General features: G+C 41.1%; 1 protein-coding gene across 1 annotated transcript in view; it reads right to left on the reverse strand.

Moving 5' to 3' along the window:
- EPHX1 (epoxide hydrolase 1) overlaps positions 1 to 27,787 on the reverse strand; it is a gene marked incomplete in the record, with an annotated part of 687,022 nt that overhangs the window by 41,587 nt on the left and 617,648 nt on the right. Inside the window, 1 exon segment of the mRNA XM_044059800.1 lies at positions 18,406 to 18,514. Within this exon segment, the coding sequence (XP_043915735.1) occupies positions 18,406 to 18,514 (109 nt within the window).

Consider the following 27,787-nt stretch of genomic DNA (forward strand, 5'->3'; position numbering starts at 1 on the left):
CTTTTAAACAAGTTTTTTATTTTTTAAACTTTTTCACATGCAGCATAAGTGACATGAGTACACATTGAATTACGAAAGAAAAAACAAACCATTACATTTTTTTTCATTTGTGCACATTGCTGAGCTTTGACTGTTGTCTTAAATATTCAATTTAATATTACATATAATGCCCGAGTCCTGCCTTCCATGAAATATCACTCATCCTGAACATTATTCTGTACATATTGTTCCTACAGATTCTGTTTACTTCCATGTAAGCTACTCTTTCCCTTTTCTAAAGATCCAACTCAAGTTCTTTATTATCCTTTACAACATTCAACAATTCTGTTACAGTTGGTTTTGTTTTTGATTTCTATTTCCTGGTAAGCGCTTTTTGGCAGCTAACAGCATTAAATTTAGTAGGTTCTTACTGTGTCTAGGCAATTCATTTTCTATACCCAGCTCAAAAGAATAATCTCCTTAGTTAAAACAATTTGCTCTCTCAGCATTTCTGACAAAAATACCCAGTAGAGAATTTCTAAAACCTATTTAACTTATTACATTCCTTAACATATGCTTTCTTGTATCACTCTTTTTCCATCACATTTCCAGCAGTTGTTGTCTAGCTGTTGAAAAACTCTCTGAAGTCGATTTGGGGTATGAAAAAACATGTGCAAATACATGTATGCAAAAGTCCTAAACTTTCTAGATTTTGTTGCACATTTGGAAGCCGTACATTTATCCTTCCATTGTTTCTTTGAATATTACCTTTGAATTCTCATTTCCCAGTCTTATCTAATATTTTCTGATTATTCTTATAATTATTACACATTTAATGCGCTCTACTAATCCCTTTTTTACTGTAACTCCCCGCATGTCTTTCTCTGATCCTATACTCTGTTATCAACCCTTGGTAGGGAAGGCAGTCTCCAGCCTGCAGTCTAAACTTCGGCTTGGCTTCTTCCCACTCTGTATTTTTTTCTCCCTAGTTATTTGCTCCTAGTACCGCTGTGCCTTTGCTAATTTTCACCAATACATTCCAGTTCCATTTTGCCTATTTTCAGTGCCCCTACATAATACCATTCCTATGTAAAACCTCTTTTCCACATTCCAGTACTGGCTTAGTCCTGAAAATATTTTCTGCTACTATCGACATATAATATTCTTTACAGCTGCTACTGTTCTCCTTAAGTGCCTGCATCCAAAATCCTATTCTCTCCTTATTTCTTGATCTCCCTTCCACCCCAGTCCCCTTTTTAACAATTTCTTTCCACTGTTTTCCACCTGTGTTACATAGATTTATGAGCCTTAATGCTGTTGCTCTAAAGTATCCATTGAAATCTTGCAATCCAAAATCACCTCGTTCAGATAGTGATTCTCCCACTTAACTCTTGCCATCTTTGCTTCCCAAATAAATTCCTTCAATTGTTTATTAATTATGGTTCACAACTTTTTCTCTGGTCTATATGTCTGACCTGTATACCACACTACAGGAACAAGAAACATTTCACTGCTTGTACCTTGTTATCCATATCCATTGTCAAGAGGTTCCAGCTTCTCACTTTTTGTATTGTGTTTTTAGTCTCTTCCCAGACACCCTTAGCTACATAATAGAATCCTTTTTATTCTAGCCCCCCCGAGTACTTCATCTTATCACATTCTCATAAATGTGCGTATTGTTGAAACAACTCATGGGTGGAAACAGTTTACATCCTTTATTTTACCCTCATTTATTTTATACCCTGGAAAAAACTTCAAAGTGCCTTAAGACATTCCACAACACTGAAATATCAATTTGTTTGGATTTATCAAATACAAAACTGTTTAAGAAAGGCTCTTGACTCTAGGCATAGCAAACTGCCAACATGACAGCAAGTCTATATTTGTCTGTTAAAATTATATGCAGTGAATGCAGGGACATGTATGCTCAAGCCAGACACCTACCCTAGTAGTTAACTGTTTGTATAGATTCATATTTTATAGGTTCATAGGAGATTACTAGGCTAATGGCTCAAGAGCCCTTACAAGCCTAGCCAGTTTTACCCAGATTTTTCCAAATTTTCTATCCCTAGGGGAAAGACCGTCTGGAAAATCTGAGAAAGATTCATTCTGAAAGGACAGGTAAGCAATATATCAAAATCAAATAAACTACAGAAATCTAGCACAAGTACCAAAAATCATGGTGGTGTTTTTAGTAAAGTTAATTTGCAGGTTTCTAGTTATAAACAAATGCAGATGTTGTCCACATCATTTAGCAATAAGTGAGCTGATAGTGTTGGTATAGAGAAAGCTAGTGAAACCATCATTTTGCCTGTAATAAGTTTGATTATAAAAAGTTTGCCTTATAGGTTCACAGGTGTACACTACAACCACAAGGACCTTTTTAAGCCTAGCCATGCATCCAGCAAGTTTTTGGTGCCCTGCAGGTTATTTTAACAGGTGTGTGTAAGCTAAGACATGAGTGGTCAGGCATTTATAGGCTTCCTCTGTCCATAAATACATTGCGACAAAACAGGGCTGAATTTTCGATTTCCCATCCATTGGTCTGGATTGTGCTTGCACAGGTTCAGGGAAGAAATCTGCTTTACATGGACGGGAAGCCTGCTCCAGGGAATGGATATTCTCTAAGACACATACCGGTCTGTCCAACATGTTCCATTTATCACGTAAGCAAGGTTTAAGTCACTGGATCAGGTAGTTCTGATGCTATTTATTTTGCAGATATTGAAGAGGACCATCACAGTGGGACCCAGGTACCTTTTAAGCCAAAGATCGCTCCATAATAGTCTGTTGGGGACAACAGCATAGAGAAAGAACTTTCAGGCAATCTGAAGAGGACATGTTGCTAACACCCTGTATTCTTTTTGTGAGGAACCACTGTGGACATTCCAGTTGTTGCATGTGTCTGGTCAGGTACATACTGAAGGGGGCATTGTGCTCAGTGATGGGCTTGATGAGGCCTGAATAAAGTGGAATGATGACTTACCTGAACCTAGATGGCATACCATTGCTCACAGGTTGAGCAATATAGAATGATTTCCTCATTAACGTAGATACATGTTGGTTGAAAGCCAGGTTACTGTCAACATCTGTCCCTAAATCCCTGACTATTAGGTCTACTCATAGGGGTATGTTATCAATGAGGTCGTTTCCTAAGGTAGCGGACTTCCCTACGAGTACTATAATGCATTTCTAGGCACTGAGTTTTAAACTGTGGCTCTGACACCAGTTATTTGTATTTGTTAAACCCTTCCTGGAGGATAACAGTGTCTTGGGGGAGATTCTATAATTACTCCCAGTTTTCAATCTTCTGCAAACCTGGCCAGTCAGAGGCCCTTAACGTTACCCATGACTTCCCAGAAGTAGATGTCAAAAGGAGCAGACCAGCACAGAGCCCCGAGGGACTCCACTAGTGACTGGTCTCTTCGTGGAGGTAGATTCCCCTATCCATAAGCCAGATGGCTGTCCACTGTGTAACATATGGGTTTGTGCCTAATTCCATGAATTTGTTTATAATGCTGGAGTGAAGTACTGTACCAAATGCCTTGGCCAGAAAAAGGTAGGACTGTATGCATCATTTTGCCCTTACTCATTGCTTTGGACCTTCTAGAAGAAGTCCACCAGGCTGCCCTTGACAAAACTGAACTGTGTTGGATCCAGTGTTTGAAGGTTTCCTATATCATTATTAATCATTTCCATAATCCGTTCCTTGACTTTGAATATGACACTATGAGTCTGCAGTTCCCTAGGCCTGAAGAAGGTCCATCCTTGTGTAAAGGGATGACTGCTGCACTTCTCCATTTGTCTGGCTTGAAGTCTGACAGGAAGCTATGGTTAAATAAGAACTCCAGTAGTTCTGATAGGTCATGTTTCATGCTATTTAGGAGACATCATGGGTTATTATCAGGTTCCATCGATGCAATGTTCTTGGCCTTGGAAAGTATGTTTAGTGACTTCCTCCCTAGAGACAGTTGGGGGGGAGGTTATGTTCAATGGGTATTTCCTGAGGGATGGACAGGGGGAATAAAACTGAAGCTGAATTTGCCAGCCAGTAGTTTTGCTACATCTACCGGCTTAGTGCAGGTGACGCCATCTACAATTACTTCTGCACATTGCTGTGTACAGTCTTTCATATTACTGACATAACTAAAGAAAGTTTTATGGTTGTCCTTAGCCTGGGAAGATATTTTTTCTATTGGCTTTGGTGGACATTTCCCCTCTCAGTTGTTTGTTTATATTGACAAGAGTTTTTATCCAGTTTGAAGCTGTATTTCCTAAATTTTGCTACGATTTTACTCATTTTGTTGTACAACATACTAATATATGGATTCCAGCAGGGTGGCTTTTTTTTTTATAACTTCTTCTGAGTTTATACCTGGTATGGACAGCTGTGTCTATGTATCTCTTAACAGAGTAAAAATGAAGTCTGAAGCTAAGTTTAATAGGGGGAAATATCAATTCTCAGTAACTGCATCTATACAGGGCACTGGTAAAACCTGTTGCAATGAGCAAAGCTTTCTGCAAATGTGATGCCTTTATGTTTTGTTCTTCTTTCGGCTTCTCCCGGTTAGGGGTCGCCACAGTGGAATTCCTGTCCGCTAATGATTGGCAGTAGATTTTTACGGTGCCGAGGTGCCAGCCCGATGCACAACCTTCAACGAAGGCATGCCCATTCACGCATGTCTTTCGAACGCCACTCGACCGCAGGGAGGACATGCAGACTCTACACAGAAGGTGCTCCAGCCGAGAATTGAATGGGAGAACCTCTTGCTGTGAGGCGACAAGACTACCGCTTCACCATCGCGACTCCAACCAGTAAACAAATAAAATGACACCTGGTCAATCACAACTAACACAATCTAAGTTTTCATATGTTATTCGGAGCACAGAATTCCACCAGTCTACACTTCACTGCCATCTATGTACAGTACTTAGTACTTATCCTTCCAGTCACTTCTTCTTCTTTCGACTTTTCCCATTAGGGGTGGGTACAGCAGATCAACTGTTTCCATTTGTTCCTGTCCTCTGCATCTTGCTCTGTCACACCAACCACCTGCATGTCCTCTCTCACCACATCCATAAACCTTATCTTAGGCCTCCCCCTCTTTTCCTGTTACCTGGCAGCTTCATCCTTAGCCTGGCAGCTTCATCCTTAGCATCTTTTTCCCAATATACTCTGCATCCCTCCTCAGCACATGTCCAAACCAACGTAATCTTGCCTCTCTGGCTTTGTCTCCAAACCTTCCAACCAGGGCTGACCCTCTAATATACGTATTCCTAATCCAGTCCATCCTCGTCACACCCAGTGCAAATCTTAACATCTTCAACTCTGCCACGTCAAGCTCTAACTCCTGCCTTTTTGTCAATGCCACTGTTTCCATCCCATATAACATAACTGGTCTCATTACCTTCTTGTAGACCTTCCCTTTCACTCTTACTGGTACTAGTCTGTCACAAATCACTTCTGACACTCTTCTCCACCCACTCCATCCTGCCTGTACTCTCTTCTTCACCTCTCTTCCACACTCACCATTACTCTGAACTGTTGATCCCAAGTACGTAAACTCATCCACCTTCGCCACCTCTACTCCCTGCATCCTCACCATTCCTCTGTCCTCCCTCTCATTCACACACATATATTCTGTTTTAGTCCTGCTGACCTTCATTCCTCTTCTCTCTAGAGCATATCTCCACCTCTCCAGGGTCTCCTCCACCTGTTCCCTACTTTCACTACAGATCACAATGTCATCTGCAAACATCATAGTCCGCGGGGACTCCTGTCTGATCTTGTCTGTCAACCTGTGCATCACCATTGCAAGTAAGAAAGGGCTCAGAGCTGATCCTTGATGTAATCCTACCTCCACCTTAAAGGCATCCGTCACTCAAACCGCAGACCTCACCGGTGTCACACTACCCTCATACACATCCTGTACCACTCTTACATACTTCTCTGACACTCCCGACTTCCTCATACAATACCACAACTCCTCTCTAGGCACCCTGTCATATGCTTTCTCTAAATCCACAAAGACACAATGCAACTCCTTCTGACCTTCTCTGTACTTCTCCATCAACACTCTCAGAGCAAACATCACATCTGTAGTGCTCTTTCCTGGCATGAAACCATACTGCTGATCACTAATCATCACCTCCCTTCTTAACCTAGTTTCCACTACTCTTTCCCATAACTTCATGCTGGCCGTGACTGATCAGTTTAATCCCTCTCTAGTTACTACAGCTCTGCACATCACCCTTATTCTTAAAAATCGGTACCAGAACACTTTCTCCATTCCTCAGGCATCCTCTCACTTTCCAAGATTTAATTAAACAATCTAGTTATCCTTCCAGTCACTAAAATCATAAAATGGCCCTAAAGTGCAAGAAACTTAGAGAATAAAGCTGCCCAAAGTGTCTTGCTTCACTGGCGTTTACTACAACATGACTATGTTTATTCTAATGTATTAAATGTAGAATAAAGCAACACCTATTGGGTTGTGGAAAAAGAGGTCTGCTGAGTAGAGGTGCACATATACTTGGTTTACTTCCCTTGGAGACTAAGTTATACTAACAGCATCACTTTAACTACAAAACCTCAAAGAAAAAAAAGAAGAAACAGTCAACAACATGCTTGTTAGCACATTTAGGTTAGAGAAGACCTGTGTTTGCAATTATTTGGGACACGTGTTCCTATTAGGAGGGTTAAAATGTATTATTTGAAGATGTACATAAGCGTGTGTTTGTATTAACAGATTATGGGGTATTCTAGGAGTGCTTTTTTTTGAGAGTTTTTTATTAAATCAAAAAGTCTTGCAAAATGTGACATAGCTTCAAACACAGATGTTAAGAAAAATCTGTACAAGGGGTCAACCTGTCAAATATTAGTAGGTGCATGTATCACAAAAGCTGAAAACAGACTTTTAAAAACAGCTGTCATATATAATAGGTGGGAATACTGACTTCTTATTATAATGGCAATACTTTCCATAATCATGGAATATGAATGGTCTCACATGTACAGATAAAAGGAATTTAATTATATTATGAAATAGCAATGCTACAGGAGACACATTTGGAAAGAAATGAGCATAGGAATTTAATAAATAAAAGGATTTCAGGATGGATATTCAGCAGAATACCAGGAGTAAAGGAAAAGAGTAATACTTATATGAACTGCTAGAGAAACCCTTAGAGTGAACGAAGAGCAAAAAGTAACAATGGCAGACTTGTGATAAAAAAGGTTCTGGGAGAAATATCCATCTTTCAGCAGGAAATATTACTTATAGATGGAGACTGGAATTTGATTTACAACAATGAGGATATATTTGGGGGGATTAGAATGGAAAATATAGAAAGTGATTGCAGATTTCTTAAGAAATTTATGATATATTTGGTATGGAAGACATGAAATCAGCAGTAGAAACCTGGGCGGGGATTTACATATTATTCCTCAAGGTAAAATAACTGGGCTATACTAGACAGAAATTTTATTTCATAGGAACATGCATTTAATTGAAAGCTTTGAACACACACCCAATAACTATTTCAGATCATGAACTAGTAATAATTAAGATAAAAACAGAGAACAATGAAGTAAAAATGAGACACAGGTACTTTCCCACCTATTAAAAAGAGAGAAATTTAAGGAATTGGCAGCGGACTTTATTCAGAAGTTATTACGGAAGATATTAAGTACTCCAGAAATTATAGCTAGGGAATGGGATAAAATTAAAGTGGAGTTTAAAAATGGTAGAAATAAAATTAAAATAGATGGTTAAGAAGTAAGAATTATTATTTAAAGAAGCTGACAAAGGTTAAAGTATTGTAGAATAAGGGTAAGCTCACAGAAGAAGAGGAGCAGCTGCAGAGTACTAGAGAGAAAATAAGGGAGTATCTGGGTAATATGCATGAGTTTAAACAGACTGTTGTTAAGCAACTGTTTTTGACAACTCCTGAGCACAAACACTTTTTAGCAGAATGACATAGGCAATAGAAAGTAGAAAGGGTTGCTGTCAAACTTGGGAAGCCTAGAACAAGAAAATAACCAGAGATCCTATACAGGTATTACATATATTTCAGAAATGTTATCAAAATTTGTGTAAAGCAGAGAAATTCTAAAATCAGGAAAAAGCACATATGGAAATATTTATGAAAGACTTAAAAATGTCAAGGTTAGAGGGAGATGACACACAAAAATTAACAGTTAAGAAATAAGAAGATGAGATAAAAATGATAATGTATAATCAATCTGCAGAAAAGTCTCCAGGAATAGATGGTATAGTTGGAAGTCTGGAAGCTCGGCAGGAACAAAGTGATAAAGATCTGGAAGGTTTTGTTTACAGAGTACAACGCCCCTTTTGAAATGTACCTCACAAGACATCTGCAGCAGCTGGAAAGGCCACAGAAGTACCTCACAAAGAAGATTACTGGCCTCAAACAAATGCCCTACACTGACCGCCTCAAAAAACTCCAGCTTTACTCCGCAGCATATCGCCTATTCCGAGGTGATCGCTGCCTAACATATAAAGCTATGTCAAAAACAGAGCTGTTGGACATGCTACACCTAAAGAAATCCCAATCCCTCTGAGCTACACACTCTAGGGACCTAAACCTAGTCACCACAATAAACAGAACATGCTGGAGGGATAGATTCCTGTCCCAGAGACTTCCTATACTCTGGAACAAGCTACCCATCTATGTCAAGCAAAGTTCTCCATTAGCACTCTTCAAGAACAATCGTGATGAGTGGATGGGAAATAGAAAATACACCCCTGGGATCACTTCTGTGTCTCTGCTGGACAGTGGCACAGGAAAATAACTTTCTTGGGTGGCGTAAGCTATGAAACCTTGCTGGCTAGGCTTACGTAGGCCCTTGGGCCGATAGCCTAGTACCTACCTATGAACAGTATTTTAAAAGGAGGGGACGTACTAACATCCTGAAAAAAAGCTGTGGTGGCTGTAATACCAACGACAGCAAAGATCTATCAGATCCAGCTTCATATAGGCCCATTTCAATTTTAAACCATGATTACAAACCATTTACATCTATAATAGCTAAAAGAATAGCAAAGGTGTTACCAAAATTGAACACATTTGACAACACTGACAGAGCAATGATGTTCCAAATGGAAGCAGTATGTAAGAAAATACTGTTGTTGGTGGGTCTCCATGCAGAGAAATCACTTGACAGAGCAAACTGTGATTTTATGAGTATGGCAATAGAAGCATGTGCATTTCTGATACAATAATAAGGTTAATAAGGAGGATATATGAGGGACTGGAGGCAAACATCAAGGTGTGATGGTTCCTCTCTGTTAAGTTGTGTCTGAACAAAGGAACCAGGCAAAGATATCTTCTTTTCCCTTTATTTGCATTACATTTAGAATGACTGGTGAAGAAGATAGGGGACTCTGAAATTCAAGAATATAATTGGTATGGCAGTCAGTAAAAGCTGGCTTTATATGCAGAAGATAGTATTTTGTACCTGATAAAACTACAAAAGGATATCTCAAGTGATGTGGAACATTCTGAGACAGTTCCAAGATTTTTTTGGGATATTCAATTAATAAAGATAAAAAGAGAGTTATGTACTTACCATAACTTGGAATCTGTGCTATCCAGTGTCATTATTCATCACGGATGGGTGTAGTAACTGAAATCGGACTTGAGCTGGCAACTAAGAAGACAGCTCCTGAACGGAAGCTCCTCCCCTTCCCGAGATCCCTTGCTACCTACAACCCTCAGATCGAATTTGCTGGATAGTAAAAGGAGGCAGTGAATACTGCCTAAAAGGAAGAAAGGATAGAAGGGATACATCCCTCAATAACTTCCCAATCACTAAAAGGAGAGGGAAGGCAGGTGGGGAACGTGATGAATAATGACACTGTACAGCACAGATTCCAAGTGATGGCAAGTACATAACTCTATCTGATGCTATCCGTGTCATTAATGATCATGGAGGCTTTAAGCGCAAGGCTTGCAATTCGGAGACCCTCCTGGCTGAAGTAACCACCACCAAAAGGTCATCTTCCAAGGCAGAAATTTAAGGTCACATGTAGAGGCAGGCTCAAAAGGTTTTTGCGTCAAAGACTGCAGCACCAGAGTGAGATCCAAAGGAAGGGAGGGATTCTTAACAGGAAGTCTGAGCAGAAAGGTCCTTTTAAGGAAGGGTTTTACACAGCCTACAAGAAAAGGCGGGGTTCTTGCTCAAATGGAAGTTGGAAATAGCGGCCAATTGAAGTTTAATCATAGAATAACTAACCCCTTGTTGAAAAAAGAGAGGACAGGAACATCAAGATGTCTGGGACAGACACTGAAAAGGGGTCTAGACTGCACTTTTTTGCCCAGATAGAAAATCTCCATTTGCTGGAGTACATCTTTTTGGTTGTAGGCTTTTTTGGAAGCCAGAATAATGCTCTTAACCAGGGAAGGAAACCTGGACTGGGAAAAAAAATCATTGGAATTGGAGGTACCAAGCAGTCAGACAGAGGGACTGAAGATTGGGAAGTGGAATCCCCCAAGAATGGGAAATGAGATCCAGAATGGGTCTAATATCCAGGGCGGATAATTTAGATTAGACCAAAGGAGGGAAACCACACCTGACAAGGCCAGAAGGGGACAATGAGGATTAAGGGAGTCTTCAGGCGACGAGATTTCTGTAAGACCTTGGGAATGAGGGGAGCTGGGGGATAGCCATACAAAAGACCCGATGCCCAATCGTGAACCAGAGCATCCCTGGGTGACTCCCCCATTGGGGGATCAGGGTGAAGTAATTAGTACAGTTGTGATTGATTGATTGGAGAGGCAAAAAGGTTGCAGCAAGGAAGACCCCAGCGGTCGAATGTCTGACTTGCCACTGACAGACTTAGGGACCTCTCGTGAGGACTCAGGATTGATCTGCTGAACTTGTCGACTAAGACGATGGAACTGCAGGGAATATGTGCTGCAAGAAGAAAGTGCCTGGTAGACATCGCCCATTCCCACACTCTCATGGCCTCTCTGCACAGGTAATAATATTGTGTTCACCCCTACTTTTTGATGTACCAGACCACTGCCATATTGTCTGACTGAATTGCAATGGTCCCGAGAGAGAGTCTTGGAACGTTTGTAGTGTTAGAAGTACTGCTCTCATCTCCAGGACACTGATATGCAATTTGGTCTTTAAGGGGGACCATGTGCCTTGGACAGTCCTTCCCAGATAATGACCCCCCCCCCACACTCCAACAAGGAGGTGTCCATGCTCACTGTGGCTTGGGGTTGGGGAAGACAGAAGGGTATGCTTAGAAGAAGGTCCTAAGCTTGGAGTCACCATGCAAGGTGACGTTTGCAGACTTGAAAAATCCTGACGGTCATGGACATGGGATGAAGGTGGACTGACCACTGCACCGCAAGGGTCCATTGTAGAACTCTCATGTGATACCTGGCTAGAGGGACTAACTAAATTGCTGCCTCCATTGAACCTAGGGCTTGCATCATTAAAAGGACTGAGGGCCTCTCCAGCTCCAGACGGAGACAGACCTGTTCCTGAATCATCTCGACTCTGCATGGAGGAAGTGTTGCAGTCTCTGACACCGTATCCAGAAGGACCCCAATAAATTCCAGGCTCTGACATGGGATAAGATGAGATTTAAGCAGGCTGACTGTGATGCCTAGGTTCTGAAAAAGACAGTGCGTGTAATCCATGGCCAGAAGGAGAGGATGCCTTGTGGGAGCTGTGAGGAGTCAATCGTCCAGGTACAGAAAGACTTGGAAACCTTGCAGCCAGAGATGGGCGGCTACCACCGCCATACATTTGGTAAACACCTGGGAGGGTGAGGTGAGACCAAAGGGCAGGATTCTGAACTGATAGTGATTGGCCCCCAGACGGAAGCGCAGGTATCTCCTGCAGCATCTGTCTAGTTTGATGTGATAGTATGTGTCCTTGAGATCCACTAAGCACATCTAATTGTCCTTGTGCAGCAGAGACAAAATGGACTGAACAGTGACCATCCAAAACTTTGACTGCTTGACCGACAAATTTAACACACTGAGGTCCAGAATGGGATGCAGGTGCGCAGTCTTTTTGGGCACTAAAAATATGCCAGAGTAAGTTCCAGACCATCATTACCCTGTTGGAACCTCCTGGATGGCTCGTTTTTGAAGGAGGTCTCAAACCTGTAGTAGGGCCAACTCCCACTGGTGGGGTGGAACATCCAGGAGAGATTTTTGAGTTGGAGGGGGCTGAAAAAAGGGTACAAAGTAATCCCTGGTCATGATTTTTAACACCCATTGATCTGATGTAATACTTGTCCAGGCTAGTGGGTGAAGGGAGAGATGACCCCCTACTGCCTGCAGGCAGGACAACCACGCAGCGCTTCAGGAGCACTGAGGTAGCTTCTCTGAGAAAGGTTCCTGGGAGCCCTGTTTTTTCAGCCCCCCCCCCATCTCTTCCTCTAGGGTGGCGTCTATTGTCAAACCCCCTTCCCTGGCCAGAGGAAGAGGATTCTTGTGGAGCATATTGGAATGAAGACTAAGACCGGTGGTACCGGAGTTTCTTACTACCCCTCTGATTTTTGGAAATGGATCATTGGGGAGTAGAGAACTTGATCCCAATCGCAGACAGAGTTCTTCGGTTGACCTGGCAAAAGGGGTGTTGATGAATGATGCCTTGAAGTTTTCTGCAAATCCACAAAGGCAAAGCCAGGCATGATGCCTAATGGCAATGCTAGTGCCTGCTACTTGAGAGGGGACTCCACTGCATTGGAGATAAACCTCATCGAGACATTAGCTAGGGAAGTCAAAATAGATAGCTTCAGAGAGACCACTACAAGACTCTCTGGAGGCAAAAACTCAGAAAGGGAAATGGAGAGTTCTGATACCAAGTCCCTTTGCAGCCATGTCCCATGTAGTTGGTTGATCTCAGTCCGAACGTAGCTGAGGCAAACGTGCACTTGCCAAAATTGTCAATCACCCTAGACTCCCTGTTCGGGGGATGGACTGTGGATCTCAGTTCAATGAGCTCCTTTTTGTAGTTGCGGCCACCACAATAGCATCAATGGGAATGCCTTTGCTCCAAAATGCCTTGTCTTTGGGAGGACTTAAGAACTTATCAGCTCTCTTGGGAACTGGTTCTACTGTGTCTGGCTCCTTCCACACCCTGCTGGATATGAGCTGGACAAGCTCATCGGCAGGGGGAGACACCCAGGAGGAAGATGGGCCCATCCTGAAGGCCTTCAGGAACACGGATTCCTCTGAAGATGGGCTGGGGTTAGACCAACCGCCTCACTTTTTAAGGATCTCATGGATGTACTCAAAGGACACCTCCTCAGGCGGAAGTCTGGGCGACCCTTCTCCTTCCTCGAAATCTAGGTCTTCAGTGAGGGACTCGAGGGGAGTCCAAGTGCATGTTCTCTTCTGAAGAGGCTCCTCCATGGTGGGTTCTGAGGAGGACTCAGAAGAGGAAGGAACCCCAATGGGGCAATGCCCATCTGAAGATGCTCACGGAGGGTTGACCCTGGTAGGATGATGAGGTCTTGCCACCCAACGTTGAAAGCGGCTGGGGAGGATTCAGAGACAAGGTAGACGCAGCTGCCCATCCGGAGACTGTCTTCTCTACTGCCCGGAAAGCCAACGGGCTGGAAGAAGCCCCCTCCTTCTCAATGGCCACAGCTGACTGGGATAGAAGGGGGGGGGACCCCGAAACAGCACAAATGTTCCCAGATTACACTGGCCCCAAGCTATCCAAGGCGGAGGCCCCAACGGGAGGGAATGAAAACTCCGGTCCGAACCCCACTCCCCGGTGACCCCCACCGACCATGCTGGGCCGAGCAGCTGCCAGCTCCGAGGGCCAGGAAGCTGAACCCACCATGGACCCAGACAGTGTGGGAAGGGAAGAAATGCCCGACACCGCTGGCCGGTGCCCTGATCCTGGGGTACCAAACCCAGATGGGTCAGTTGGGGAAAGAAGAGTTCTGTGGATGGTGAAGATCCCTCTGGCATGTGGGCAGGGAATGGCAACAAGTCCAGTTTGATTTGGGCCTTAAGAAAGCTCATCATCCTAATCATATCTGAGGGGAGCAGACTCCTGGGGGACCGGGAAGATTGTGAGGAATGGCCCGACCTAGCTGAAGGCTGCTGTCTCTCAAGGGGGTCCTGCTGGAAAACCCTGGATCCCATCTCCTAGGTCTGGAGTGAGAACCTTCAATGACAATCATCTCTGACAAAACTGTCGGACCCAAGGGCCTGCATGGATCCGAAGATGTAGAAGGTATGGCCGTCGGATCCGAAGGGTAGGTCGGACCCTAGGGTGGTCTAGGTCGGCTGGGATTGGAGGTCCTCTGAGGCTCCAAGATCTCGAATCCGACAGAAGAAGCCGGGGCTTTCAGATCAGAGGAGCCCAGATCCAAAGCTAGGGAGGCTGGTCTCAGATCCTGGGAGCTGTGATCCAAGAGCCTCAGCTTTTTGGCAGAAGAATCCCAAGAGGAAGAAGACTTCCTCTTGAGATCCGAAGGAGGCTTAGAAGGGGAACCCGAAACCAAGGGACCCCCTTTGGCCAAACCCTTTAGCAGGAGTTTGTTCCTGTATTCTAGGAGAGGCCTGGGGCTGAATCCGGCAAAAATGTCGCATTCAAACTCCAGATGTGGCTCTCTGAGGCAGTAAACACACTCCTCGTGCGTGTCGGAATGGGGCATTTTCTAACTGCATGAGGAGCACCTTTTAAACCCAATTGGTTATCTTGACATTCCACCTCTCACACATCACACACAACACAACAAAAGGAGTGGGGGGGGCAAGAGAGAGGATAGAAATGCTACCTAAAAACCAGGAAGAGAAGGACCTTAAAAACTAAGCAAACGTGCTACCGGGAGTGGAGGAAACTAAGAAAGGCAGAAGACAAATAGAAGAAAAAACCCAAAAGGAAGGAAAAGCTACTTATCTGAAAGAAGCCCTAGCTTGAACTACAGGAAGCAAGTCTTGATCAAATCATGGCAAACAAGATCTGAGGGTTGTGGGTAGAAAGGGATCTTGGGAAGGGGAGCAGCTGTCTTCTTAGTTGCCGGCTTGGATCCGATATCAGATCCTACACCCATCCATGATCAATAATGACACGGATAGCATCAGATACAAAGGTTATAGCTATAAACTATGTACTCACACATGAATTGGTTCAGCAATACCCATATAATTATGGGGACATGGTAAAATAAAGTATTTAGGAGCATGGGTTAGAAAGGATTCTGTTACAGCAGTAACAAATATGTGGAAAAAGGCTAAACAAAAGTTAATAGAAAATGAGAAACTGTAAGCTCTTGCCTGTGGATATGTACATTAACAAAAAAGCCATATCAGTGTTTTAGTCCCTTTAGTTTTATAGATATGTCAGACATAATTTTATCAACCAGAGGAGAAGTTGTGGACAATAATTAACAAAGAGGTGAAAGATTTTATCATGGAAGGCAAGGGAAGAGGCCAAGAGTCAAGTTGGATATGATGATCCTTTCAATAGAGCACAGCGGTTTATGATTACCTGATTGGAAGGTGTATTTAGAGCTACACAGTTAAGGCTCTTACACATAGTAGAAGCAGAAAGCTACAATTCAAAGTGGAAAGGGATGATGATGAAGTAGGGAGGAAATGCAAGAGATAAGTTGAGAGTGGGGTTTTGGATGCAGATCCTTAAAGAGAATACCAGTCATACAAAATATTATGTTCATAAAGTAGCAGAAAGTATTCTAATAACTAAACGACCACAAGACTAGATATACATTCTGCCAATAGGTATGACTGCCATTAGATGTAAAATAGGCAAGAGGAGGCTGGAATTTACTGGAGGAAGCTGGCAAGTATACCAAGGTATTGGTAACAAATAATTAGACAGGGAAATATAATATAATGGGAAGAGGCCAAGTAGACATTTGGACTGCAGGCTGAAGACTGCTTTCAACATTAGGGATTGATATCAAATTATAGGTAAACAGAAAAGGATAAAAGATTCCCAAGTGAAAGACCTGGACTGGTTAAGTTTTTGTTGAATCTAGAACAGAAGTTGCTGTAAAAAAAGGGATAATTAGTAGGATATGTAACATACTGCATTATAACTACAGGGATCAATCAGCGGAGGTCAGAAAAAATTCTGAAGAGAGATTAGATAAGCAATTCATAAACAAACAATGGAAAAACATAACACATGCACTGCTCCCAAATATGCAACAAAGTCTAAGATTTAGGATTTTTCTTGGTAGTGTTTGCATATGTACCTTTATATCCCAAGCAGACCTAAAGAAGGTTTCCTTAGGTAGATGTCAAATGTTGGAGGTGTGAAAGGTAAAAATAGGTAGCTGGGAGAATATGCTTTCACAGTGTAATGAGTTGGTAGACTTTAAAAATTCCTTATAGAGTAGTTTGTCAGGAATACTAGGTGGGCAAATGATTATAATAAAGAATTTTTTTTGAGCTAGGATACAGGATCTGAAATTCCTAGACATAGTAAGGTCTTTTTGAATTTAATTCTGGTGGCTGCCAAAAAAGCAGTTACTAGAAAATGGAAATCAGTCTAAACCAACTGTATTTGAAGCAGTGAATATTGTATGAGAGATAAAAGAATAGGAAGTGTGATCCTTATAAAAGGGTATGAGCAAATTACAAAGAAAAAATGGAAATTGCAAGAACAATTCATGCACAAAAATGCTTTGGATGAGGATTAAGGTTTAAAAGAAGGCAGGAACTGAACAATTTATGTAATGTTGGATTGACTGTACTGACAGAAGAATACATGTGATGTATAATGTTTACAAATGAGAACTTTTTAACATGATTTACTTTTATATAAATATACATTTGTCTAAAAACAGATCGTCATCTTCTGCAACTATCTGATGTTGGACTATGGCAACTGAAAGAATGAATGGCCACAGTTATACATTTCAAAATGTTACTCATAGACACATAATACACTGCCTCCACCCTAACTAGCCATATTGACTATCACTTTAACAGTGGACAAGTAAGTGTCTTTTACTTTTAGACACAAACTGCTCTCAGACAGCTTTTGAAAATTGTTTCTAATCTGTGATTACAAAATTATGAAATAAATAATGCCACAGTACTGTACTTCATCTTACTGATGTAATTTGCAACATCCCCACCCAGACCACTGTAATAAATAAAAAGGAAAAAGAAAGAAAAAAAATGAATGGATTGGTGATACGGACAGGAGCTACTGTGAGGACAGCCCACATATATGTAGCAACTTGCCAGTGTTCATAAAAATAAAAATATCCGCAAGAGAAAAAACAGTGGCCCTGAAGATCAGAGCAACTCTTCCTTTTGACATCTCTAGTCAAATGGTTAGACATCATCAGGTAAGTACTAAAACTATGTGCTCAAAGCAACTGACCACATACTTATCTTGAACAGTTACTGCAACAAATCCTTCTAGTCCCAAAACAGAGATGAAAAGAATGAATGTTAAACACAAATCATTATCTTGAAAGGAAGGGAAAATGAATACCTAGGGTGATCCACATTTTACATTACTTTAATTAATAACATAAAATATAAAATGCTACAGGCGTTCATTTTTCCTTCCTTTCAAGATAGAGATCAGTGTTTTTACATTATCCTGAACAATTAACAGACATGGCTAGCCATGTCTTGTTGCTATGTGGGGGAGGTGAAATAAGAGGCCATGCTGAGGAATAACATAACACCTGACTTTTGCAATCTAATTCCCAATCATTTTGATAGCAAGATATTAGGTTAATTGTTTTATTAACACAATTAATGCACTAATAAAATAACTACCCTGTAAGTATTTCTGAAATTGGGAAAGCATTTTTTAAATCATATTCCAACACAGTTAAAATATGTGTGCATCAGGTTATCTTTGTTCTAGCTTTTTTTTTGTCCATGGAGCTAACATTAATAACCCACAGTTAAAGGGTTAAAAGTTCCACAATCTAATTTGTATTTTATATTTTACTACAATAGCAGCAGCCTTCAGGATAAACTCGACAGAACGATTCTGTCTGAAATGCACTTCTCCCCTTGGTACATTAAGTCTTCTTCATATTTCAGCTTCTATGTTTCTGCTACGCAACTCTGAGTCAGTTAACCAGAGTGCTTTTGGGCCACCCCTGAAAAAAAACTTGTGCCCCTTGTGGGTTTACCCAGATACCATATTGCATGGAGATTTGAACACTGAACTGTAATCAAGAAAAATGCTGCAACCTGGAATATGCACACTATTCATCAATTAACTAACATTTAATATTCTGCTACATTTAGGATTTATCACAAAACAAGTCTGGGCTTAATTAGCTTTAAAGAACATAAAGCATAAACTACAGATAAGCCAACACTAAAACTAAATGACATGCAAGTGCCAACAGGACTAGAGTTGCAGGTTTTCTGCAGGCTAGTGTGAACATTCATATTTCACTGTGAACACACCTTTCCAGTCCACCATCGTCTAGATCACGATATTCACGATTCGTCCAGGTGGAAAATTTCTCCAGGATGTAAGCTGCCAGTCCCACGGGAGAGTCATTCAGTGCAAAACCTGGAACAGGAACAGTCAACTTAACTCAAGCTTAATAGAAAACATATTAATGTAATCAAGACTAATGATTACTTCATTTTGGAGAAGCTAAAGTGAAAGTCTAACAATATGCACTTACATCATTAGACAGTCTTCGCAATTCATATTCTTGGCAGAAACCACTTCAAAAGTAGAAGTTTAGTAAATGTCTACAGCACTATTTCAACATTTAGCATTTTTGTAAATAAAGTAATTAAAAGTGATTTAGAAATACTTATCACAAACTACAAGAATACTTATGAAAAGAGGCTACTGGTATCCCTTCTTGGGACCTGGTACATGCACTAAATGTCAGTGCCTTGCCCGTCAATTCCTGCCTTTTGTTGCATCTCATTCCACCTCCACCTGAACATTATTCTGCATGTATTGAGCCCACAATTCCACTGTATTTCCATGTAATTTGCTCTTCCCTTTTCTGAAGATCCCACTTCCAGTTATTTTATCTCTTTTGTAATATTCAATACTTAAAACACAGCCAGTTTAGACTTTAATTTCCATTTTCTAGTAACTGCTTTTATGCCAGCCAACAACAATAAATTTAACAAGTCCTTGCTGTGTCGAGGCAACTCAGATCCTGTGCCCCAGCTCAAAAGAACTATTTCCTCAATTACAGCCATGTCCTCACCCAATATTTCTGGCAGAATACTATGCAGGGAATTTTTAAAATCTGTCAACTCATTACACTCCCAAAACATAAGTTCCCAGTTACCTGTTTCATCACCAACACACTTCTAACATTTATCTACCTGAAGAAAAATTATGTGAAGTCTGTTTGGGGGATAAAAATACCTATGCAAACACTTCCAAGCAAAGATCCTAAACCTTCTGGACTTTGTTGCACACTTGGGAGCCATACATGTGTCCTCCCATGGTTCTCTTGTAACTTGCGTTTCCAGTCTCACTTCTCACTCTCTTCTAACCTCCTCCAGTTCAGTCTTATAGTTATCATGCAATGTTTTATATGCCCTAATTAATTATGCCTTTTTAACAGCAGATACCATTCTAGATTCAACAAAAGCACTACCATCGCAGGGCTTTCACTTAAGATTTCCCTAGCCTACATTCTGATATTAATGCCTGGTAGGGAAAACAGTCTGCAGCCTGCAGTCCAAACATCATCTTTAGTTATTTGCTCCCAACACCTTGGCTCCCCTGCCAGTTTTATCCAGTATATTCCGGCTCTTTCTTGCCTATTTTCTGTACCCCTGCTTGCAATCATCCCTATTGGCAAAATCTCATTTTCTCCAGTCTTGTGTTGAATTAGTTCTTATAATACATTCTGCTACTTTATGACAATAACATTCTGTATGGTTGTTACTATTCTTAAGGATCTGTATCCAAAATCCCACAATCTCTATTTCTTGAACTTCTCTCTGCTTTATCCTCATCCCTTTCTACTTTTAATTATAACCTTCTTGTGTTATGCATATGAGCCATAACTCTATAGCTCTAAAATATCCCTTCAAATCAGGTAATCCTAAACCACCTTGTTCTATTGGAAGGATAGTCTTATCTCACTTAACTCTTGCCCTCATCCTCTCCCAGATAAGTTCCTTCAGTTCTTTAGTACTTATTGTCCACAACTTCTCCTCTGGTTGATAAACATATGCCTGACCTCTATATAAAACTAAAGGGACTAAAACCATCTTCACTGCTTACATCTTCTATCCATACCTATAAACAACAGCTGCCAGTTTATCAGTTTTTGTATTTTTTTTAGTCCCTTTACACATATCCTTAGCTACAGTAACAGAAGCCTTTTTAATCCATACTCCTACATTCTTCATCTTATCGTGTCACCATACATATGGGTAATGATGAAACCAATTCATGTGTATGTGCATAATTTACAGCTATAGCCTTTGTTTTATCTTCATAAATGCTATATCCCAAAAATACTTAAAATTGCCTCAAAATGTTCCACAATACAGAGATGCCTTTTCTGGATTTATCAGGTGCAAAATAATATCAGCTGCAAATAAAGCCAATTTTTCCTGATTACCTAACCAATTCTATCCTTGCATTTTTGAGTCCTTTATTTTCTTTGCCAATTGCTCTAAATATAAAGGAAACCATATTATTTTATCATGGAATGCAAATGCTTTCATTTCCATACTCACAAAATAACAGCTTGCTCTACTGAATGCATTCTCTGCATCAAGACCCAGTAACAACAGTGGCATTTTCTTACATTTTGCTTCCCTCTGGATCACCATTGTTCTACTAATGATGCATAATGTTTGCCTCCCCACCACAAGACCACACTGATCCAAATCTATCAATTTGGGCAACATCTTTTGTCATTCTTTTAGCTACTATAGACAAACACTTTAGAATCTCATATTAAAATTGAAATGAGTCTATATGAAGCAGAGTCTGATGGGTCTTTACTATCTTTAGGTAACAGTCACCACAACTTTCTTCCAAGATGTCAGTGTTTCTCCTTTTAAAAATACTGTTAAATAAAATCTTCCAAATCTTGATCATTTTCTTCCCTCCAAACTCCCAAATGAAATATCATCAGTTCCTGGAGACTTTCTTGAATATTATACATCACTATTTTTGTCTCATCTCCTCCTATCTTAACTGTTAGTTGTTGAGCCTCATCTACCTGTAAGCTTGGCATAATTAAGTCTTCCATAAATATTTCCATGTATGCTCTTTCTTTATTTCCACATTTCCTGGTCATCTACATCCCCCACACCAGACTCTGGTTCAAGTCCAAGGTTCTTCTGGGTCTTCTGGTCAATTGTTATGCTTTTTTTTGGTCTCTGAAGCATTTTAATTTGCAACACTGGAAAAGGTTTCATTGGCAAAGTCTCTATATGAGCTCCATTGTCAGATGAACGTGAAGTCCCATTCTGTTTGCCACCTCATATTATGCTGGATTAACTTTTTTTTTATTTCCTCCTTTGCCTGTTCCGCATCAAAAATGCTTCTAATCTGCCAGAAAAAAAAAATCCTGAAAACGGCTAGATAAAGCAGCTTGAATCTCGCACCTGCCTCTCCACATTACCTGACAGCTGGGATACATTTGCTTCTCTTCTTCCTGGTGTACAATGAATAATCATTTTCCACAAATGTTCTTGCTGTCTCTAATTTTCAATTCTTTTCCCTTTTGTCATAGTTGTGTTAGGATCAACTCTTTCAACTGGTATGATTGCATCTTTACTAATACAGGTCTTGTGTCAGGGCCAGGTCTGAGGTGTACATTAAAATGTGCCCTTTCAAATAACAAATCCTGCTGTGGGATATCAGATCTGTTGCTTACTTGTGCTTTCATAAAATTAACACAGTCTGTTCCTTCTAGTTTCTTTGGTACAGCAGAAAATCTCTTTTTCTGTGCACCCTTGTCTTCTAACTACCATTTTTTCAAACAGTCTTGAGAAGTCGCATGCTCAGCCAGCCTTTTCTTCATTTCAACCTCTGATTTTTTGCAATTTATCAGTTCTTTTCAATAGCTAGTTAAAGCTTCTTTTTATTTTTTTCGAGCCTTCTGAGTTGATATACTCCAATGTTTAATTTATTTGAATCACCCTCTGAATATATTTGATTTGTTTTTCTCTGTAAATTACTGGAAGCCATCTCTTGTACCAAAGCTGACCAGCTGCAGGAGTCTTCCTAGTCGGTGTTTCCTCCTCACCTTTTTTGGGTGATTTTCTTTCACATTCTCTAAATTTCTTCTTTGCTGGTATCCAGGTAGTGTGCTAGTTACTAGCCAATAACTGCATTTTACTCAAGGTTACACTGTCACTGATTTTTATACATCAGTTTATTTATTCACAGTGAGAGAGATGAAATTAAGCTGTTGATCAGTGTGCAGCTATCCTGGAAGTCCACCACAGTCTCAGTTACCGTTAAGGACCACTTATAGTTTGGTCCACTTTATGTATCAGGCTTAAACAGTTCATTTAACACTGGTTAGCCAAACTTCTAAGTTGTTCACTGCAAACTTGCATGTGCATCTTACATTGTATTTTAAAAAACATTGCTCTTGATTTGATTGATTGAGAAAACCCAAACATGTAGTGAGGATGCTTTGTGAATGTCTAGCAGATGTTTTTGCATGGAAGAAGTTTTAAACACCACATCCAGGAAAGCTTTCCCCATTTGGGTTCATAGGTAAGTACTAGGCTAGCTGCCCTTTTGGGTAATTTTAAGCCTAGCCAGTTTCCTTTTTTGTGCACAAATTAACATATCCCCTTTGGTTACAGACTGGCCTTACCCATTCCATGGTTGATAATTATATATTACCCCAAACTGAAATCATACCATAAATAATTTGAGGGGACCAATGCATAGGATAAAACATTTAGGAGCTGCCTCAGTCCATTAGTAGTACTGGGGGCAATCCTAGGGTAAATTTTCTGTTTCTCATCCACAAATCCAAGCTATGCTTCAATATGGACAAGGATGAACTTTGTTTCATGTGGATGGAGAGTCTGTTCCAGAGTAGTGGTGTCTTCCTTGAAATATAAATGTCCCAACAAACTCGTCTGTTGATGGTGCAGAAGAGGTTCAGATCCCTAGGCCAAGGATTTATATTGCCATTTGACTTGCTGATGTACACTAAATTCATCAGTATTAGGTTGAAGGATGCCTTGTATGCCAGACACAAGTCACCTCTTAGCAGTCTGTAAGATACTCACTACCTTGAAAGGGCTTCAAGTTGGTCCATGTAGGACATGCTGTTTAGGCCTTGAATCCTTTTAGTAAGGTACCTCTGTGGGTGTTCTAGTTGTTGCATGCGTCTGGACAAAGGGGGCATTATATTCAATGATAGGCCTAATACCAGCTGAGTAAAGGGGGCGATGACATCCCTAGATCTAGATGATCCCTTTTGTTTATAAGCTATGCAATACAGAAGGACTTTCTTACAAAAACAGACACGTTGGTCAAAAGTTAGATCACTGTCCAAATCAGTTCTCAAATCCTGAACAACTTTGACAACTCTTAGGGGTATATTGTTAATGTGGTAGTTCCCTGGGATAGATTACTTCCCAAAGGATACAATAATGCATTTTTTTGGGCATTTAGTTTCAGTCCATGATTTTAGCACCAGTGATTTATTTGAAATGCATCTTCCTGCAGGATGGGTAAGTCATTTGGGGATTCAATGACCTTTAATAGTATTGGCTTTTACTTCACAAAAGTAGATGCCAAACAGGAGAAATCCCAGCACAGAACCTTGGTGGACTCTATTGGTCACTAGTCTCTTTGTGGAGGCTTCCCCTATTTTGATTTCCTGCATCCTATCTGTGAGCCACTTGGCAATCCAGTGGGTAATCCTGTGGGTGACATTGTGGTTTACTCCCAGTTTAACTTTTCTACTATATGCGTGTGGGGAATTGTGTCACAACCTCTGGCCAGGACAAGGTATGTGATATATACCATTGTGCCTTCACCCACTGCTTTTGTGACCTTTTCAAAAAAATCCACCAGGGTGAGTAAGCATGACTTGCCCTTGATGAAATCAAACTGAGATGGCTCCAGTGTTTGGAGGCTTCCTATGTTCTGAATAGTTCTATTATAAGTCTTTCCATGGCTATGAATATGAGGGTGGTCAGAATTGTGGGTATGTAAGAGCCCGAGTCTATGGAAGGCCCTCCTTTATGCAGGGTAATGACTGTAGCTGTTCTCCATTTGCTTGGTACAAAACCTACATGGAGGCTGAGATTAAACAGTGTTGTTAGGAGTGTGACTAAATTGTGCTTCTTTCTGTTTGAGGCATCGAGGGATATTGTCATGACCCACTGATGCAGTATTCTTAGCTTTTGCTAGCACTTTTAGGACTTGGTCTTGTGTGATAGCAGGTGGTGAGCCAGTTTCAGGTACATCGAGAGACAGATGGAGGAGAGAGAAGGCTAAAGTTAGAGCTAAATTTATCGGCCATTAGGTTAGCTACATTTTAAGCCTCAGTGATGGTAACATTGTTCACAACCAGTTCAGCAAATTGTTGCATTGTGGTTTTTGAGATTATGAACATAACTAAAAAAATGCCTTGCGATTGTCTTAGGCTTGGGTAGCTATTTTAAGCTCAAACGTGGCTTTGATGGATTTTATTAAGTTCCAGAGTTTGTTTACTTCAGTGACAAGGCTCTAAAATTCTGAGAATCACTCTTCTTACTTTTGGTCAAAATTATTTTCCTTTTACTACACAGCTTGTTGATGTTATGGTTCCACCATGTGGGTTTGTTTCTGGGGTTTGCACTGCCCTTGTTCCTACAGGTTACAGCCACATAACTGCAGTTGTCTACATGCTGGTACAGTGTGATGGTGTACATTTCTGCATATTCAGTGGAGTCAGCTGTGTTTGGTGGGGATATGAAGCTTACTGATGTATTACTTAAGGTAGGTAACTTGCCTTAAACAAATTTCTGAAGATACCTTGGGTGGAAAGGATCTCTGGTTTCAATTTTATTTAAAAGGACACTGCTTTATGATCAGACCTAATAAGTCATGCCTATTAAACCTGATGGACTTGTTTGAGAGGATCAACAAAGCAATGGATGAAGACAAGACTGTGCACAAAGCTTACCTCAACTTGACTAAGGCTTTTGGCACAATACCCCATTAAGGCATTAAAGACAAGCTCACTAACTTAAGTATAAATCCTTTTATCACCCATTGGATAGCCAACTAGTTCACTGATAGGACTCAGGAGGTCAAAATAGGTGAGGCCACCTCCACCAAGTGGCCAGTCATTAATGGAGTCCCCCAGGGCTCGGTACTGGGACTGCTCCTTTTTGGTATGCATTTCTCAGAAGTGGAAGCAAATGCTGAAGATTTATGGCTGACTAAGTTTGCAGATGATTGCGAGCTGGGGCTACCATCGATTCATATGCAGAGACAATGGTGCAAAAGTCATGGACGTAAACTCAATGCTAAGAAATGCATATTTGTACCATTTGGGATGTCAACCATCCTGGCTAATTACCATGTTGATATGACCCTAAGAACTGACCCAGTGGTCACGGATCTGGGTACGCATGTAGACAGTAACCACTGTGTGGTCACAGTGGTTAGGAAATCCTTTTACACTGCACAACTTATAAGTAAGGGCATGGCATCTAGGTCCAAAGAGGTCTTTATAAAACTGTACTCTGCCCTTATCAGACCAGTGAGAGTACAATGCTCCCTTCTTTATGTACCTGACCAGGCATATACAGCAAACAGAGGGACCTCAGAGGTTCCTTAGAGAAAGACTACAAGGCATAACAAAACTGCCTTATGCAGAGCACCATAAAGTCCTTTGCACAGCATCATAAAGCCCTTTCCCTTTACTCAGTCTCCTACAGATTGCTGAGGTGAGCTATGCCTGGCTATAAGGCATCCCTAAACCCCACACTTATGAATCTCCTGCATATCCATAAGTCAAACAGTACCAGAATTACAAGGTCTAAAGACCTGAATTTTGTTGTTGTTGTGTCTTTCGGCTTTTCCAGGTTAGGGGTCGCCACAGTGGAACTCCGGTCCGCTAATGATTGGCAGTTGATTTTTACGTGCTGAGTTGCCAGCCCTAACGCACAACCTTCAAGGAAGGTACGCCCATTCATGCATGTCTCCACGCAGAATATGCCCTAGCTGAGAGTCGAACTGGTCAGCGTCTTACTGTGAGGCCACAACGCTAGCGCAGCACCACCTGAATTTTGCATGCGACTTAAACAGAACATGCTGGACAGACAGATATTTATCCCAGACACTGCCCCCTTCTATGGCACATGACTCCTATCCATGTGAAGCTGAGTTCATCTATTCCCCAATTTAAGCGCAACCTAGATCAATGGATGGGGAACAGGAAATTTACACCAGGCCTGGTCCCCATGCCCATTTTGGAGACAGGTAGCATATAAATGCCTGGCCCTCAATGTCCTAATTGGATACAGGATGTCATTATTCTTTCAGGAAAATTTGGCTAGGCTTAGAAAGGACTTCTGGGTTGTTAGCCTAGTAACAACTCATAAATCTATGAATAAGATGTGCAAGGGACAGTCTAAGTGCAGGAATCTCTGTCCTTGTGCACTAGTGGTAGTGTAAATTTCCCAATTTATAGCTGGGGAGTTTAGATCACTTAGAAAAATGGCATTGGATTTAAAACTGTGTGATTCTAGTTCCTGTAGATAGGTGTGGTGGTTAACTTGTGTCATGGAGGGAGTTCTGTAGCTAGTTGATATATGATATGGGACCTTTCGGATGGTTACTTGGACATGAAGAAGCTCTAGTGCATCATACTGCTTTACCAGCCTTGATACAAGTCTCTTCTGGATGTAGATTGTGACACCTTCAACTTTTTTCTGTTCCTGAGCAGAAACTATTCTAAACATGTGGAAAGGATTATAGCTCTGCACAACTGGACTGCTCTGCGCTATTTTAAACCATGTCTCAGTAACTATACAGACATCAATGTCCTCCAGGGTGATAAGGGCTTATAGGGAGTAGAGTTTCTTGTTTAGGCTTCTAGCATGGACCAGTTAAACCTACCCCTTAGAGTTGACCCAGTAGTCAGGGATTTAGGGACACACAGATAGTAATCTAGCCTTTGATCATCATGTGTCTTCAGTAGTGAGGAAATCATTCTGTGTTGTGCAACTTATAAACAAAGGTTTGACATCCAAGTCCAATGAAGTCATTGTTCTACTGAATTCGCCATTCATCAGACTTATCATGGAGTACAATGCCCCCCCCCCCCCTTGGTATGTACCTAACCAGGCATATCCAACAACTGGAATGTCCACAGAGGTTCCTCACTAAAAGAGTGCAGGGTATAAGTAATATGTTCTATGCAGACCGCCTCAAGGACCTATCCCTGGATTCGGTCTTCTACAGGCTTTTGAGAGGAGATCTATGCCTGGCATACTGGGCATAGTCAGACCCCACTCTGATGGACCTCCTGCATATCCACAAAACAAACACCACCAGAATTACCTGTTCTAAAGACTTAAACTTTACCTGTGATATAAATAGGACCTGCTGGAGAGATAGGTATGTATCCCAGAGACTACCCTGTCTATGGAACAGGCTCCCCATCCATGTGAAGCAGAGTTCCTCCCTAACCCAATTCAAGAGCAACTTGGACAATTGGATAGGAAACCGGAAATTCATCCTTGGTTTGGCACCTGTCTCTCTAATGGACAGAGGTTACCTGTAAATGGTTCATTGCCCAGGCCCATGCTTACACTTATCAAAGTTATCAGAACTTGTCAGAGATTTGGGATGCATGGCTAGGCTTAAAAA

The sequence above is a fragment of the Protopterus annectens genome, chromosome 1.part2 (assembly GCF_019279795.1).
Source record: "Protopterus annectens isolate FY-2018-M chromosome 1.part2, PAN1.0, whole genome shotgun sequence".
Classification (NCBI taxonomy): Eukaryota; Metazoa; Chordata; order Ceratodontiformes; family Protopteridae; genus Protopterus; species Protopterus annectens.